General features: G+C 43.0%; 1 protein-coding gene across 1 annotated transcript; it reads right to left on the bottom strand.

Annotated features, from left to right (window-relative positions):
• Positions 1 to 13,842: 13,842 nt before the first annotated feature.
• Positions 13,843 to 15,399, bottom strand: KCNA6 (potassium voltage-gated channel subfamily A member 6; the record flags this gene model as incomplete). The annotated part of the gene is made up of 1 exon (XM_082046769.1): positions 13,843 to 15,399. The coding sequence occupies one exon, from the start codon at positions 15,397 to 15,399 to the stop codon at positions 13,843 to 13,845; it is 1,557 nt and encodes a 518-aa protein (XP_081902895.1).
• Between the last annotated feature and the right edge of the window lie 368 nt (positions 15,400 to 15,767).

Raw genomic sequence — 15,767 nt, 5'->3', positions numbered from 1 at the left:
AGAAGCTGACTGAAGGTTCCACAGTAACCAGCTGCCTCAGCTTCAAATCTAAATCCAACTCCACAGCCCTGACTTGCACCATCTCTTTGAGATTCCCTGTAGGAAAAAGGGTCATTCGCATTATCTGCAGAAAAAGGAATTTACCAATGAATAGACTCCTTGTTCCTATAGATATTTATGACTAATAAACACCCTACTGCATGCTGAGGAAAGACTTTATTTCCTTTATACAGTTGAAGAAATTGAGGCATGGGAAAAATGAAATGTCAGATCCATACCAGATCCAGACCTAGAATGTGCCTGTGACCACCAGTCTGTCCACAGACTGACACAGTTGAAACTCAAAAATATTCAAATGGGAACTTTAGTTATACTTCAAGACACTGAATTTTCAAGAGAATAGGTCTCATTTCCTAACCACATGGAAAACTGACCATCTGAAAAACTAAAGACTTTGAAACCACCACGTACCACCTTGCCTAGTTGGCATCAGAAGAATGTGCTGATGGACAAATACTAGCTGTGAATTTGGCTCCACTTGCCTGAAACCAACTCTCTGCATCAGTAGGTGTGTTAAAATATTTTGCCATCAAAAAAACTATTCATGCACCATGGTGGGCACAAAGACATGACAATGGGCCCTCTCCAAAAATTCAAGTGACTCAGACACCTAAATACGCTATAGGACAGGAGGGAATTTGCAAGGGGATTCATCTGGGCCTTTTTGCATATGCTTGTTTCTGAATCACCACTATGTGACTAAACATAAACCATGAGGAGCCATAACTGCTATTCCATATATCCTCGTATTCCTCTAAAAGACGATAAAGGAACAGAAACTAGCAAAGCATTCAGAATGATTAGTTCTTAGCAATGTCAGTGAAAATCTGTAAAAACTGATATTGCCAGATTCAAAGCACAGATTTGACTGCTCAGTACCAGTGAGCTGCTAGTATCCAAATCACCTTCATGCTTGGAGAACTAATAGAAATCTATGAGAGAGATGGTGAACTCCTCCCATCTACAGTGTATTTACTTTAATACCTCGGTCCCCGATAGCTGTACAATGGGTGAAAAAAAGAAAAAACCTGCATAAATTTACTTCTTTTGGACTAGCTGTGAAAAGTTAATGTCAGCCTCTTATCTCCATGGAGCATTCAGCGGGCTTTCAATTTGCCTTGCAGCAAGACAGCTCTGGGCTCTGTCAGATAGAAATATTTTGCACACCTTTAATTACAAGGCAGCCTGCAAGGGAATGGAGAGTCACAAATAAGGGGGTTGCACTGAATATTTTGTGTCTGAGCCTGAAAAACATATATCGGTTCAGCATGGACAAAGCATTTGCCTAAAGCCAACATAGAGCTACATAACAGCAGAACTTGTTAGTATTCAGATATTCCATAAGTTGCATGCACAGGGCCAAATATTTTTCTGTGTTTATTTGATCCTCACTCTCCATATGTTAGTTACTACTGTTATGACAGTAACACAACACAGTGTCCTTAGGGAGTAAAGGTCCCCAACTGTGCCTGACATTATATAGGTATTAGGTAAGAGATGGGGCATATTCAAAAAGATCTCCTTGTCTAAATGGTTTAGGGGAAAAGGGCAGCTAAATGGCACAACACTGTCCCATTTCATTGCTGAAGCACTGAGATATATGGAACATCCAAATACCACATGACAGTACTGGGGACTGTCCCTTTGACTCCAAGTCCAACATTTAATTATGAGACCTTCCTTACTAAATGGTCTCTGAACTAATGAAAAACCTTACATGACTTTTTGATGTAACTTACTAATAAGCAGAAATGCCAGGGTCAGAAGTAACAGTAGGTGTATTTTTCTGCTACGTAGGTTATGTGATTGGGGGATGGTGGATGGAGGATGGAGAGGAAAGCAGCAACAGTCTCCAAAACTCATCACAGCCATTTCACAGCTGCAGCTGACTCGATCAATATGTATTCAGACATCTTCTATGGAAATGTTGATTAGCGGTTACTATGCAAAGAACTCACTACTCATCTTCTCTGAAATCCACTTAGCTAAGTGTTAATGGAAGTCCACAAAAAAGTGCAGCTTTTTTAAAGAGATAATGAAAAAAGTAAGTAAGTAGGTGAGCTACAGCACACTGCAGATAGTACCTTCTACTTCCATTCTTCCGAATACATGCAGAAAATTATCAGCAATAATTTTTGGCCCTTCCTTCCTTCCTTCCTTCCTTCCTTCCTTCCTTCCTTCCTTCCTTCCTTCCTTCCCTCCCTCCCTCCCTCCCTCCCTCCCTTTTCCTCTCCTCTCCTCTCCTCTCCTCTCCTCTCCTCTCCTCTCCTCTCCTCTCCTCTCCTCTCCTCTCCTCTCCTCTCCTCTCCTCTCCTCTCCTCTCCTCTCCTCTCCTCTCCTCTCCTCCTTTTCTCTCCTCTCCTTTTTTATTTTTTTCCCCTATTATGTAACCTATGAGTAAAAAGACCCTGAAAGATTTCCTGCTGAGGGGAAACAGGAGAAGCTCACAATTCGTAATGACATGTTCTAGGAAGTCAGACTGCATTGTAAAAGTGTTCTGGACTCATTTTAAAACTTTTTAACCTGTGCAGGTTTTCCAGTTGCAGAAAAGAACAAGTGTCTTGCCTCAGCAACAGCCAAAGCACTGGAACATCCCTTCTGTCACTACCTGTACATGCTGTAGTATCCATACCATTTGGTCTGTCATTTCGTCTCTTTTGGAGCATCAGAACATCACCTAACTGAATTCAAGGAAGTACTGGAGCTGACGCTGGAGCCACACTGCTAGTAATCAGGAACAACCAAGGGCTACCACTACATTCCTTGGAAAATAGGGGATTTTTTAAAATAAACTCTCCTATATGAAGGACAAGCTCCTCCCTTCAAAAACAACAAAAAATCCATGTTACGTCTTTCAATACATTAAAGTAAAAAAAAGATGTAAATGCAAATTTCTGTATTTTACTTTGTTTACATACATTTCCTTAAAAAAAAAAAAAGCATTCGGAACATCAAGAAAATGATCACATGCATTTTTAATTTTTCCAAACATGCGTTTTCTGAAGAATACCAAAATGCGCTGAAATTAAATTCCTCTCACAAATATTGCTGATTTTGAGGAAGAGGCATATTTTGATGGGAACATGTCCTACAGAAATGTTTGCATTCCACTGTAGAAAACTGTAACAAATCATCAAATTACAGATTAATGGATAAGCAATAGTGAATACCCCCCAAAATGTTTCTGAAATTCACTGTGCCATCTCCAAGGATAGATTACAAAGAACAACAGTTTTGTGGGTATTATTTCATAAGCATGAAAGCCCATAGTCTACAGTACTAAAAAGAATGTACCTGACAGCACTATTTGTGTTATATTAAAATATAAGCTTAATATATTTGTGGTACTTATCTAAAGAAAAGTTACACTGGTAAAGTAGATGTTCTATGTTTGGCCATCTGACACCAACTGGACCATTAGGTAAATATCTACCAAGTACCTTTCTGTTTTATGTACTGATGATGAAGTAGGATTCAACCACAGGGCAGACCACTGACAAGAGAGCTTGTGCATTGAGCTCCTTACTGTTTAATGTCAGCACTACTCTAAAAAATATAAACCCTTTATGAGAATGCAGGTCTTGACTAAGGAAGGTTTAAAACTGAAGTACAGAAAGGGCAAAAAGGGTCAGAACTTGGTCACAGGTTAAGACCACATTAGTGCTTTGCACACTGGATAGAATGTTCTTGAGCTGTTTACTTTGCAATGCAAAGCCAGGGGAAAAAATACATATAAATACTATTTATGCATAAATAAATCAGACTGGCTTGAAGATTCACAATAAATGCATCTCCCGTGCTTCTTACATATCCTCATGAATCAACATCATTTACTTGTAGGATTTGCTCCCGTGCTCTTTAACTGTACTCCCTGTCAAAATAAATACCTCCTTGCTAAAAGACGGGGTTGCCAGGGCCAAGAACATGAAGATTTGTTCTGTAGCACTAAAGAAGGTGTCACGGGTTCTGTTTGTTTAGATTCTTGCTTTCCTACCACTCTCCACACCTAACTGCCTTATTCTGTTCCTACTATAAAATCAAAATGTAATAATGCCCTCTCACCATTGGAAAGTTCTTCAAGCTCCAAAGAGGTATATGTAATTTTAACCATATAAGCCCTCTGACCAGCTTTTTGCTCTGTGTTTTTGTGGTAATTACCACAGCAGGATCTTCACCATTAATTTGTTACATGCCTCAAAAGCAATGCTCTGTATGCAACAGCAGCAGACATGATATAATAGTGAATTAAGAAGCACATAAACACATGTTGATGGTGGTTTCTCCCTTCAATTTAAAAGTGAACTGAGCTAAGAAATAGATGTGACACTGGTTCAACTGCCTCACTCTATACTTGTTGTAGTTCTTTCCTAATCGGGCTGACTGCCATAACTCAAGAAGTGATGCCAAGCACTTGGGACAAGCCCTTAAACAATTTATTAACAACCGGATCTGTGTGCATTATCCTGCTAATGTCATTGATAAAGCTCAAGTGGTGTCCGTATTCATATGCTTGCATAATGTGCATGGTTATGTGTAAATTTTGCTTTACCTTTTATTTTTTTTCTACTTGAAGAAGAAAAAGCAGAGCTATTTCAAAGCTAAAGAGCAGAACTAGCTAGCCAAAATACAGATACAAATCACAAGAGGATGGTTTCCTCACAAAAGTGAACGAAGAGCAGCAACAAGCTAAAGGTTCAAGGACAAGGTATCAAGACAGATTATTCTTGGCACTATTGTGCCACAGAGATGGATGGGTCGGTGAAACACTCACCTTGGTCAATGTCTGTTTTATCTGCTGAGCTTAAGGGGACTTTTTGTAACTTTTCCACAGGATTAAATGAACAAAGAAAGGTAAGAGAGGGAATGTTAAGCTTTACTCTGTCAGATCAGTGCCTGGAATAGGAAATTATTCTGCTAACCTCTTCAGGCCAGAGTGGCCATTGTTATCAACTGTTCTGACATGTTCAACAAAAGTTGTGGAAGATCATGCATAACAGTTGATTGCTGCATCTAAAATCAGATAACTCAGCTGAGCAGCAGCAAAGTTAACTCAAGGCCTTACTGAAAATTAGGTGCAATACAATGTTCCAATGATTCCAGGGAGCTCACAGTAGTGAGGAATTACTAGAGACCCCAGGAAAAGAGGAAGATCAGGAGAGAGCTGGAGAGCTTTGGAGAGGGAGAAATATATAGGGGAGAAAGGACCAGACAAGGTCAGCAGAGGTTCCAGGTTGAGGTCAGCAGAGCAATGAACAGAGATTAATGACTTTTTAAAGGGCATGAACTTCCCCTCTATCTACAGACTATCTCCTGGAGTGATCTGATATCCCCTACCACATCCTACCCAACACCTAGGTCTTCTTTCTCTTCCCCCAGCCCCATAAAGAAAAAACGTCTTCCAAGACCACAGCTATTCCCATAGTTCTCCCTCCTATTCACACAGCCCAAGAATTAAATGATAAAATCATCAAGATTTAGCATTTTGTACCTAAATGTGGGCAGTATGGCAAATGAGCTGGAGGACATGAGAAATGAGGGTAGACATTACAATTTCTCGTATATTTGGCATCTCAAATACATCCCGGGTGTAGGAAAGGACTCTAGTAGACAAAATCACTGGACTCAGGCTATTTCTATTGCATGTAACTACTTCCATCTTATCTCTTTCATATATTTAAGAAAGTTTATCTAAAAAAAAAATGGGTTTTGCCTTCACTTCTCCTATTCAACCCTGAATGAGCTTTCATTTCTCCTTCTCTGTCTGCTATATGAGAAATCACCTTCTTCTTTCCAGGGTAAATTTATTCATAGCCAGTTTATGCTCTACTGTTCAAACACTAATGTTACCTTTTAGCTTAAATAGCTGTTACCTATTTTGGCTACTCTGCCCTCAGTATTTTTGTAACTATAGGTCTTTTCAATCTTTTGCTGGCCTAGAAAAGTCAGGCTCTTCCAGTTTCCTCTTGCAAAGCACTCTCCTTCACCTGATCATTCTTGCTGTTCTTCCATGCACCCTTTCTGACCAAATATAGGTCACAAAAATGCACACAGCATTCCAGATGAGGCTTTACAGAACTAACATTTCCCAGGTGGTACTGAATGTACTCCTTCTGAGACTTTGAAAGACTTGCACCTGCAATTTTTATGGCTGTATTACTCTGGTGGCTCAGTAAGTGACCCTGGCTGATCTCAGTACCCCCAGTCTTCTCATCTGTCTTCCCCAAGCTTGCCACCAAAATTGTTACCACAACTTTAATTTCTGTGCTCTTTATTATAATATCCTTCAATTTCTTTAAGTCAGTTATTCAGTCACCTAGTTCTGTGTCCTAATCCACAGTCCTGATGATGACTCTTAGGTTGCTTCATTGCTAAATTTCATAGTCTCAACTCTACTGCTAGTATTTTAAACAACCCAGGACTGATACTTGGGAAACTCCTTTAAGAACCTACCTCTTGTCTCACACTGCTTATTTATTCTGTTCTTTACTGACTCTGTTTCTTCTATTCACCTTCATCTGCCCCATCTCAAGTAGTATTTTTCCATACAGTACATTAATGGCTTTTATATGAAGCTTTTTGTCCAGTTTTATGGAAGGCATGACTGAGATCAGTAGAGTTAGAGCAGGAACGAAGTAGCCCAATTTGTTTAAACTTAGTATTCCTGGAAAATGGAGACTCTGAAGCCAGCAGATATATAGCCAACCTGCCAGGACTGCAACAATTTTCACATAGCCATAACAGCAAAAAAATGTAGGAGGGGTAGAGTTTGTGTCTACCTCTGCTTCTCTTCTGTTATTATATTACCTAAAACTTGCAATTATGCTTCTTTAGCTTAAAAAGCTCTGTCTCCTTGGAAAACATATCCAAACAAGAGGAAACTGACGGAAATCAAAATGGGAAAGTGGTCAAGAATCTAGGACCAGCAACTGTTCCATTCAGCATGGGGAATCTGGTGACCATGCATGCCCCACACCAGCTTGACTTCTGCTCCAGCCAGGCACATGGATGTCATGCCAAGGACACAAAAGAGCTGAGCGTGGCACAGCAGACAGGTGCTCACCTCCACTTTATGGTATGTTAATGGTGCACCTTCCTGAGAGCACCGTAGCTGATAAGCAAAGAGGCTATGGTCCAATTCTGTTTTCACTGGGGATAAATTTGGAGTCACTTCACTGACGTCAGTGGAGCTATTCCAGAATGGCACCAGTGTAAAAGAGGGCAGCATCTGCTTCCTGAAAATGGATGCCATCAAGCTAATTGAAAACAACAGATGCATCAACAAGCAGCAAGAGGAGACAGTAATGTTCCAGTTTTCTTGTAAAATGCCATTTAACTTCTCTCCAGAGAACAGAAGAGAATAAACCAATATGTACTCTAAAAGCTAAATCTTCTCTTGGTGTAAATCGTGTATGACCTTTTATGTAAATGGACCAGTGTGTATCTACAACACCTAAAGAGATCTATTCTAGACATCTGCATTTACAGCCCTCTTCTCTGAGCCTAATTCTTGTCTCACATTTACTTAAATTAGGAGTTACACCATTCATATCCTTAAAGATACATTTACCTAATGTCAGGTAGAGAGCAGAATTGAGACCCCAGTTTGCTTTAAATAAACAATGGCTACAATACTAATTAAATTGGGTAATTTAATTGCTAAATTTGGTAGTTAAATTGGTGTACTTGTGTTTTATAACACTTTTTGACTAAGGGTCTTCTAAAGCTTTACAACACTGAGTAAATATCTTTATATCCATTTAGAGACAGTGAAGCCAAAGAAAGACTTACTGAACTTTCAATTATATTTTGTATGAAGACAGACCTCACCCATGAGTCTTGTCTCCAATGAATAGGCAATACAGCTTCAGTAATTTAGGGTGACCATGGAAGTTGATGACCGCCTTCCCCCCTCTAAATCCTTTCCTTTCTTTCACTAAGAAACAGTCATACACAGGAAAGTTCAATCTGTTGCTTAAGCTCCTCTTAATTTGCAGTACAGAAAACGTGGATATTTCCTGCAGTGAATGTTTATCAATGAATGTTTATGCTTTAGGATCATAAAACCCACACTGACCACAGTTATGTTTCCCAAAGTGTAAAACTATGCTATAATATTCGATATCTTGTGCCAACTAAAGAGGCCCAAACAGACTTCCCTGGAGCAAGTGGAAACCCTGCCAGTTAGGCAAGGCATACAGAATTGACATGTACTAACAACATAAGGTACACTAGAAATCAAGGTCACTGCAGTCTCTGTCTGCTTTCTCCCAAAAGTATTCTTCTGGTTTTATCTCCCTGACTAGAATCTTGTCTCATTTAGGACATGACCCTGCACAAGAAGAGCTCCTTCTTGTAATTAACGGGTAATTTCATCACTGTCTTTGGTGGCAGCTAAGGACACTCAGCATTCACTGGCAATTGCTCATTTTATCAGAGGATTAAGTCTTTTCATCCTGCAAGCACCTGTTCCCATCCTTAACTTTATGTGTAAAGCTGATGACTGCAAGCCAGTGATCTGACTCCGAGCCTGCTCACAATATGGCTACAAATGTCTTCAGAACAGGATTTATTTAGAGTGAGAGCTCCAAAGAGTAAGATGAAGAGATCAGACTGTGCTTTTGGTTACAGCAATGTAAATAGAGCTATCTTGTGCTTATAGGGCTGCAGCTGAGGGCAGGATCTCGTTCAGTCTTAAACTTCTCTATGAACTCATCTGCATATTTCCACCATTAAGAAAAACAACTATGCTGTTGCTTTTATTTTTGTCAATATAAACTTAAAGAGAAGCTTAACTTTGCTGAGTTTGGTAAACTTACTTGGACTCAAGTCAGATGAGAGCTTTTGGGAAAGCTGTGGTTAACTCCTGCTGTGATCTGCAGATCTTTCCCTGATGCAAACAGGACCTCAAGAAAAGAACAAACAAAAATAAGCATTTTAACAAATAGTACATATGCTTTGACTTGATGCAGAAGATTGAAGTTGCAGCCCAGTATAAACCAAGGTAGTTGTACTAAATGGAGTTTTGCCAACTTGAATCAGCAGATGGTGAGGATCTGGCTCATACTATATTTTTGTAGTTTATAATTATCTTTCTTCACCTAGAACCAGATTCTCCCTTTAGGCTGCAAATCTTAATTAGGAAATCCTTTCTCATTAATTGCAAGAAACTCTTAGTCATTAGTTTCACAGATGAAAAAGAAACCTTACCTACTCCTGCTATAGCAGCATACACTGGAGCTGTTTCTTCCTTTGCTTTTAGAGATGATGCTCGTTTCCATCACAGTATGGAAGACGCTTCAGTGCTTACCCTCTCCTGCTGCCCTGAATTTCCTTTATGCTCATTCTTCTTCATCTCCATAGGGATCTTTGTACACTGAATGAGAGGGTCTAGGAAAAAACACCAAGTCCAGTCACCTTTGCCCCCACGGCTGCTCTAGAAGTGAATTTTTATCCATGAAAGCTGGATCAAAAGGAACAGGGCCGAAACAGAAAATTGCTCAAAAATCCCAAATTGCAACATTTTCCAAACAGGAGCAGAACAGGCATTTCATCTTGGAGGTAAGCGTAGGAATCCAACAGTACTGCAGACTTTGAAATATTGCAAAACAGCTCTTCATGGCTTTCACCCTTACAATCTTCTATGTTGCTGATGAGTTGCAGGTAAAAAAATGTGCCCTCAGTAAAATTCTTCCATTCCTTCCTTCCCCACCTCCAAGAAGATGATTTCTGTCTTGTACTGCTTTGGTGCAAAACATCCTATGGGAAAACTATCCAGGGAACTGATTGTCACAGAACAGCTGAGGGTTCAGGAAGGAGCAATAGTCTCTTCCACAGCAAAACCATTTCCTAGTGAGATTGTTGAAAGAGGAGTTTCTGTTGTTTTTTTTTTTTTTTTTAATGTGATGCTTTAGCTTATATTCCTTGTCACTGAGCACCTAGATGACTCTACATTCACAGGCCAGTTGTGCCTCAGCTCCTTGACTGTGAGTGATCAGATTGTCCTTCACACAATCCCCACCTATCTGTATGCAAGGTTATACAAATAAAATCCCTTCCTATCTCCTTGTTTGCACTCTCTGTTTTCAGATGCTGATAACTGTCTGTCTGAAGTTGAACAGGGCAGTTGTACATGATATAAGGTGATGGGCTGATCTCCAGTAAACAAAGAAAACAGCTGTAAAGATGTGGTATTAATATCTGAAAACTGAAAACATTCAATGAGTGCTTATGCTTGTAGCCAAAGTCACGGGGTAGAGAGAAACAGTCTGGGAGGTTGTTATGGAAACAAGTCCCTGGAGGTGCCTACTTTGCTTCATGAGGATGTGCTCTGCCTTCAGAAGGAAATAGTTAGACTGACAGACAAATCTGTATTTTAAACATCCAGGAGTAAGTGATAAGGGATGAGAAGTTGAGGTAAGATTTTTGAAAACATCTCTGTGATTTCCTGATGCTAGTCAGTGGCTTGGGTGTCACCATGTCTTTTCAGTCACTTGAAAGGCTCCTTAATAAAAATGTCAAATTCTGTAAGTTCTATAATGTATAGTATTATTGATGACTAGGGGACTTCACTGCCTTGCTTTTCAGGAGATGCTTAGAGATTTACATACTGAAACAAAAGTCCCTAGATCACAGTTTCCAAGCTTCCATTAGCTTCTCTTAGCTCTAACAGAGAAAACCCAGGGTGTGAACCCCATTCCTGTTTTACACATTTTCATTTGCACTTTATTTTCAGAACTGAAAAGTGTGGATGGCAAAAATTGCACAAAAACTATCTGTTTGCAACGAAGGTCCTTCACACCAGCGCTTTGTGTGTACACCTGTGTGTGTGCCCATGTCAGTGTACAGACAACACTCTGGCTAGAAACTCACTGCTGAATTTCACCTGAGAACAGGAAATCTCTTTACAAGAGCATCTCTATAAGACACATTGGGATTATGCTATCAGTAATTTGTCTCAAATCTCTTTTTGTTGGAGTTTCCATGCCTGTCTGTCTGTCATGCTGGTCAGGAGAATGACCTGTTCTGAGCAGGGAGGGCTCCTGCCTGGCAGGGGCATTGGGGTCAGGCCCAAGGGAAGAAACGAGCAAGGGAATTTTCTGACGTAGGCTCAGCATGTCTCATGCCTCCTCCTGAACTCATGCTTAACCTGAGTTTTTTATATCTTACTTTGGGGAAACTTTTATCAGCTGATACACTCAGGCATAAAATAATGCCAAACATGGACATTCTGCAAGGAGGCAGCAGCAGTCTGCAAACATCCCTCTTAAATAGCAGGTTATTTTGCTAGTTTTTTGTGCATCTGCTACAGTAACACAAAATTTGAAGAAGAGTCACTCTCTTCCACTCACAGAAAATATTTCATTACACTGACCCTGAAATACAACTAAGAACAACAACAGCTTTTTACTGAATTAACTCAATGATCAAGACAACTTTTTACACAAAATCAACAGAGATGCCACCATGCTCATCCTTCCTCAATCCCACTTATTCACCAGGATTACTTACCCACCAGCTGCTTACATGCTTCAGGGGATGCAGAATGGCTCCCAGGCTCCAGACTTTCACAGATATTTGCCTCAGTCTTGGTGAACCAAAGAGGAATTAGGCACCTATGTGTTCAGGCAAACTCCTCTCAGCTATAAAGCCCTCACCACAGCACGCTTGTGTCTCCCAGACTGACCTGCAGTAACTGAGACAAGTGGCATTTTGCTACTGATTTCAGTGAGAGAGACAACAGAGGTTTTCATGTACTGGTTGTGCGCTGACTCCAGGGGAGATCCCTGTACATTAAAAACCTTTGAGAAGACAATGGGACTCTGGAGAAAAGTAGCAGCTAGGATTTACACAAACAACTTCTACCATATGATCAGGGCCCAGATGAAGAGACACCACGACAAAAGCACTCTAGGCATGGAGCCAGATCTCAAGATGATGAAAAACAAGCAGGGTATTGAAGATGCAAACAGATCCCATCACACAACCAGTTCTATAGCCAATTCTGACCATATTAAAGTATATGCCTTTAGCATTCTTAGCTTTATGGTTGAAAAGCATAATATATACATATACATAAAATGTATTCTATATATTTTGCATCTTGATATTATGTCTCATTTATGTATTACATGTGTCACATGCAATATGTAGTACATTCTAATATGCATATCATACAGCATGATGCAAGAGCTTAATGGCTGCCTTTGCTTTCATACACATGCACACATGTGAATGCAGAACGTACACTTATATTTAAAACAAGAAAGACTTTTCTTTGCAGGAAAATTTGCCAATAGAATCTGAAAGCATCCATTTCCCCTTCTCACCCACTGGCAGCATTTGAAACATTTTAAAGTTAGGTGTAAGGCAGAGCTGATTAAAAAAATGAAAATATCTGGGAAGCAAAATGTCCATCTTAAGATGCAAATCTCTGGTTCCTTGGCAAACCTAGCACTGCAAGCCAAGCTATGCATTCTGCATTGCTAGCATAAGTCACTCTCATAAAACCTAGTGCATGCAAAAGACATTGCTGTGCCTTGTATCCATGAAATACCAACAACTGGCTAGATGAGTAATACAGCAAAAGTATATCTTCAAGGATAGCTGTTTCTCTCCTAATTTGAAAGGTCTAGGGTATGTTGTTGGGTTTGTGCAGATGGCTTAGGGAAGTACCTATCCATGCCAATCTCAATCTCAAATGCTGACACTTTTACCCTGAGGTAATTTATGCATGTGACACACTAAATCAGTGCAATCTTCAGACAGCATGGATGCAGCTGTCTGTGGTTGGTGTTTTTCAGCTACATCACCAAAACACCAGCATGCAAACTTCCCTCAGCTATACAAAAGCTTCAATAAAAATGCAGTGGAGTCAATTGCTCTCACATGCCTGAATACAGAACTGGATATCTGGAGCATAAAATACATCTCATTAAAAGCTATTGTGTGGAGATAAACTGCAGAGATAACAAATGAATTTATTCAAACATGCCTTGCATCAGAAGGCATTTACCACTATTAAGTTGGTACTGTAAGAGCCAATTAACGTCAGGGCACTGGCATAAATAAGGCTCAAATAAGCTCAAAACAGAACCTTCACCAAGCCTGTTGATTTCTTTAAGCTTGTTTTTGATAAATGGTATATGGTCACAAGTAACAAAGGGCTTTTGGATTTCTGCACCTTTTTTGAAACACAAACCATGAGGATCTTTAGCACACTAAGGGTTGCAAAGAAGGAAGACATCCGCTTGCTGACTTTCTCCTACAGCTGCAGAAGTCACTGTGATGCTGGCTACAGTGTTTCCATTATTCAAAGGCAATGGCATGGCCGGCGTGACCGATCCCACAGCCAAGGGCACTGTGCTGGCACGGGAACTAAGGGCACAGCTTGAGCCAGATGTTTGTAGCCCGTTTAACTATTCGTTCACTGCAGAATCCTTCAGCTGAAGTAGTGGCAAGGGCTTCTCTGCTAGTGGAGTAGAAACGCTAGGTTTCAGAGCAAATATTGGATTAAAGCAGTCTTCAAAAACAGAGAAAGAAATTCACGAGGGAGTGGGGGATGACAGCTAGCACTCCACAGAATAAAGCAAGAACATTTCTGGCTGCACACAGTAACAAGAAACAGCAAATCAGGACAGAAGAGCCCATTATCACAATCATTCTGTTTACGGTATCACAATTCACAGTCTGGCGTGTAAATGCTGAATAGATCCAGCTGCTAGTAGGAAGACGGCTGTGCAGCAGCCTGTAGCTCTGTGTCTGGACCCAGGACAACAAAAATGATCACACCTCCGTCAGCATTTTCTTCTCTTTATAACCCTGGTTGTTGGGAGGAATGAAGTTGGAATATTTCATGGACTCCAGGTCTTCTGCTTCCAGGAATTCAGATTTGCTGAGAGACTGATTACTGTCCCCCTTCTTGGGCTCAGAGAAAGGTGACTGCTGCTGGCCACAGGTGACATGGGTGTACTGGCACTGCTCTTCATGATCAGTCTCTCGGTGGTAGAAGTAGTTGAAGTTGGACACGATGACAGGGACAGGGAGGGCAATGGTGAGCACACCTGCAATGGCACACAAGGAACCAACAATCTTGCCACCGATTGTCATGGGATACATGTCCCCATAGCCCACAGTGGTCATGGACACCACTGCCCACCAAAAAGCATCAGGGATGCTGGTGAAGAGGGAGTCAGGGTCATCAGTCTCTGCAAAGTAGACAGCACTGGAGAAGAGGATGACCCCAATGAAGAGGAAGAAGATGAGAAGGCCCAGCTCCCTCATGCTGGCCTGGAGAGTCTTCCCCAAGATCTGTAACCCCTTGGAGTGTCTGGAAAGCTTGAAGATCCTGAAGACTCTGACCAGGCGGATGACTCTGAGGATGGCCAGGGACATGGCTTGCTGCTGACCCCCATTGCTGCTGCCACCAGGCTGCTGTTTTTGTTGCTGCTGCTGGGCCAGCTCAGTCCCCAGAGTGATGAAGTAGGGGATGATGGCCACAATGTCAATGATGTTCATGATGTTGCGGGAAAACTCAGGTTTGCTGGGGCAGGCAAAGAAGCGGACGAGGAGCTCAAAGGAGAACCAGATGATGCACAGGGTCTCGATGAGGAAGAAGGGGTCCGTGAAGAAGGGGCCGGTGCCAGCAGCGGGGCGCAGGGGCGGTGGAGTCCCGCTTGGCGGGGGTGGCGGTGGCAGCAGCAGCGCCTCGTCACCGGGCGGTGCCACCTCCCCAAAGCCGGGTTGGGTGCCCTTGGGCTCCTGGCGAAACTCAGGCAGGGTCTCCAGGCAGAAGATGACGATGGAGATGAGGATGACCAGCACGGAGACGATGGCGATGGCCCGGGCTGGCCCGGAACTCTCAGGATACTCAAAGAGCAGCCAGACCTGGCGCTGGAAATGGTGCTGGGGCAAGGGCTTTTCCTCCTCTTGAATGAAGCCCTCATCCTCCCGGAAGGTCTCGATGGCCTCCTGACCCAGCTGGTAGAAGCGGATCTCCTCCAGGAAGATGTCGAGGGGCACATGGACCGGCCGGCGGAGCCGCCCCCCGGACTGGTAGTAGTAGAGGATGGCGTCGAAGCTGGGCCGGTTGCGGTCGAAGAAGTACTCGTTGCGGAGCGGGTCGAAGTAGCGCACCCGGCGGCTGGGGTCACCCAGCAACGTGTCAGGGAAGATGGAGAGGGTCCGTAGCTGGGTCTCGAAACGCAGTCCCGAGATGTTGATCACCAACCGCTCGCTGCTGCAGCAGCTGCCGCCGCTCCGCTCCTCGCCCGGAGCCTCCGCCTCCGCCTCGCCGCCTCCCGCCCGCGGGGCCGCCAGCGCCAGCGGCTCCTCCGCCCGCATCCCGCCCGCTCTGCTCCGCGCCCCGCCGCCGCCACCGCCTCGCCTCCTCGCCTTCAGCGGCCGGCGCCGCCGCCCGCCGCCATCCGCCCGCCGCCCCGCCTGTTGCGCCTCGGTGCTGCCGCGCTCTCCCGGTGGCTCCGCGGGGCTCCCGGCGCGGGTCCTGCTCCGGATCCGGCTCCCGGCGCGGCGCGGGTCCTCCTCCGGCTCCGGCTCCGGCCGCGGCTCTGGAGTGCTCTGCCCCGCGCTGGGGCACCGCGCTGCTGCACGGCGCACCCGGCTCTGCCCTCCCCGCCGCGCACACACACACACACGGGAGGGGGGAGAGAGAGGAGGAGAGGGAGGTGTAGGAGAAGGCACGGACACACACA

This window comes from Streptopelia decaocto (genome assembly GCF_964273445.1).
Source record: "Streptopelia decaocto genome assembly, chromosome: 1".
Classification (NCBI taxonomy): Eukaryota; Metazoa; Chordata; class Aves; order Columbiformes; family Columbidae; genus Streptopelia; species Streptopelia decaocto.
Note: the sequence above shows the minus strand (reverse complement) of the source record. Positions and strands in the feature narration are given on the sequence as shown.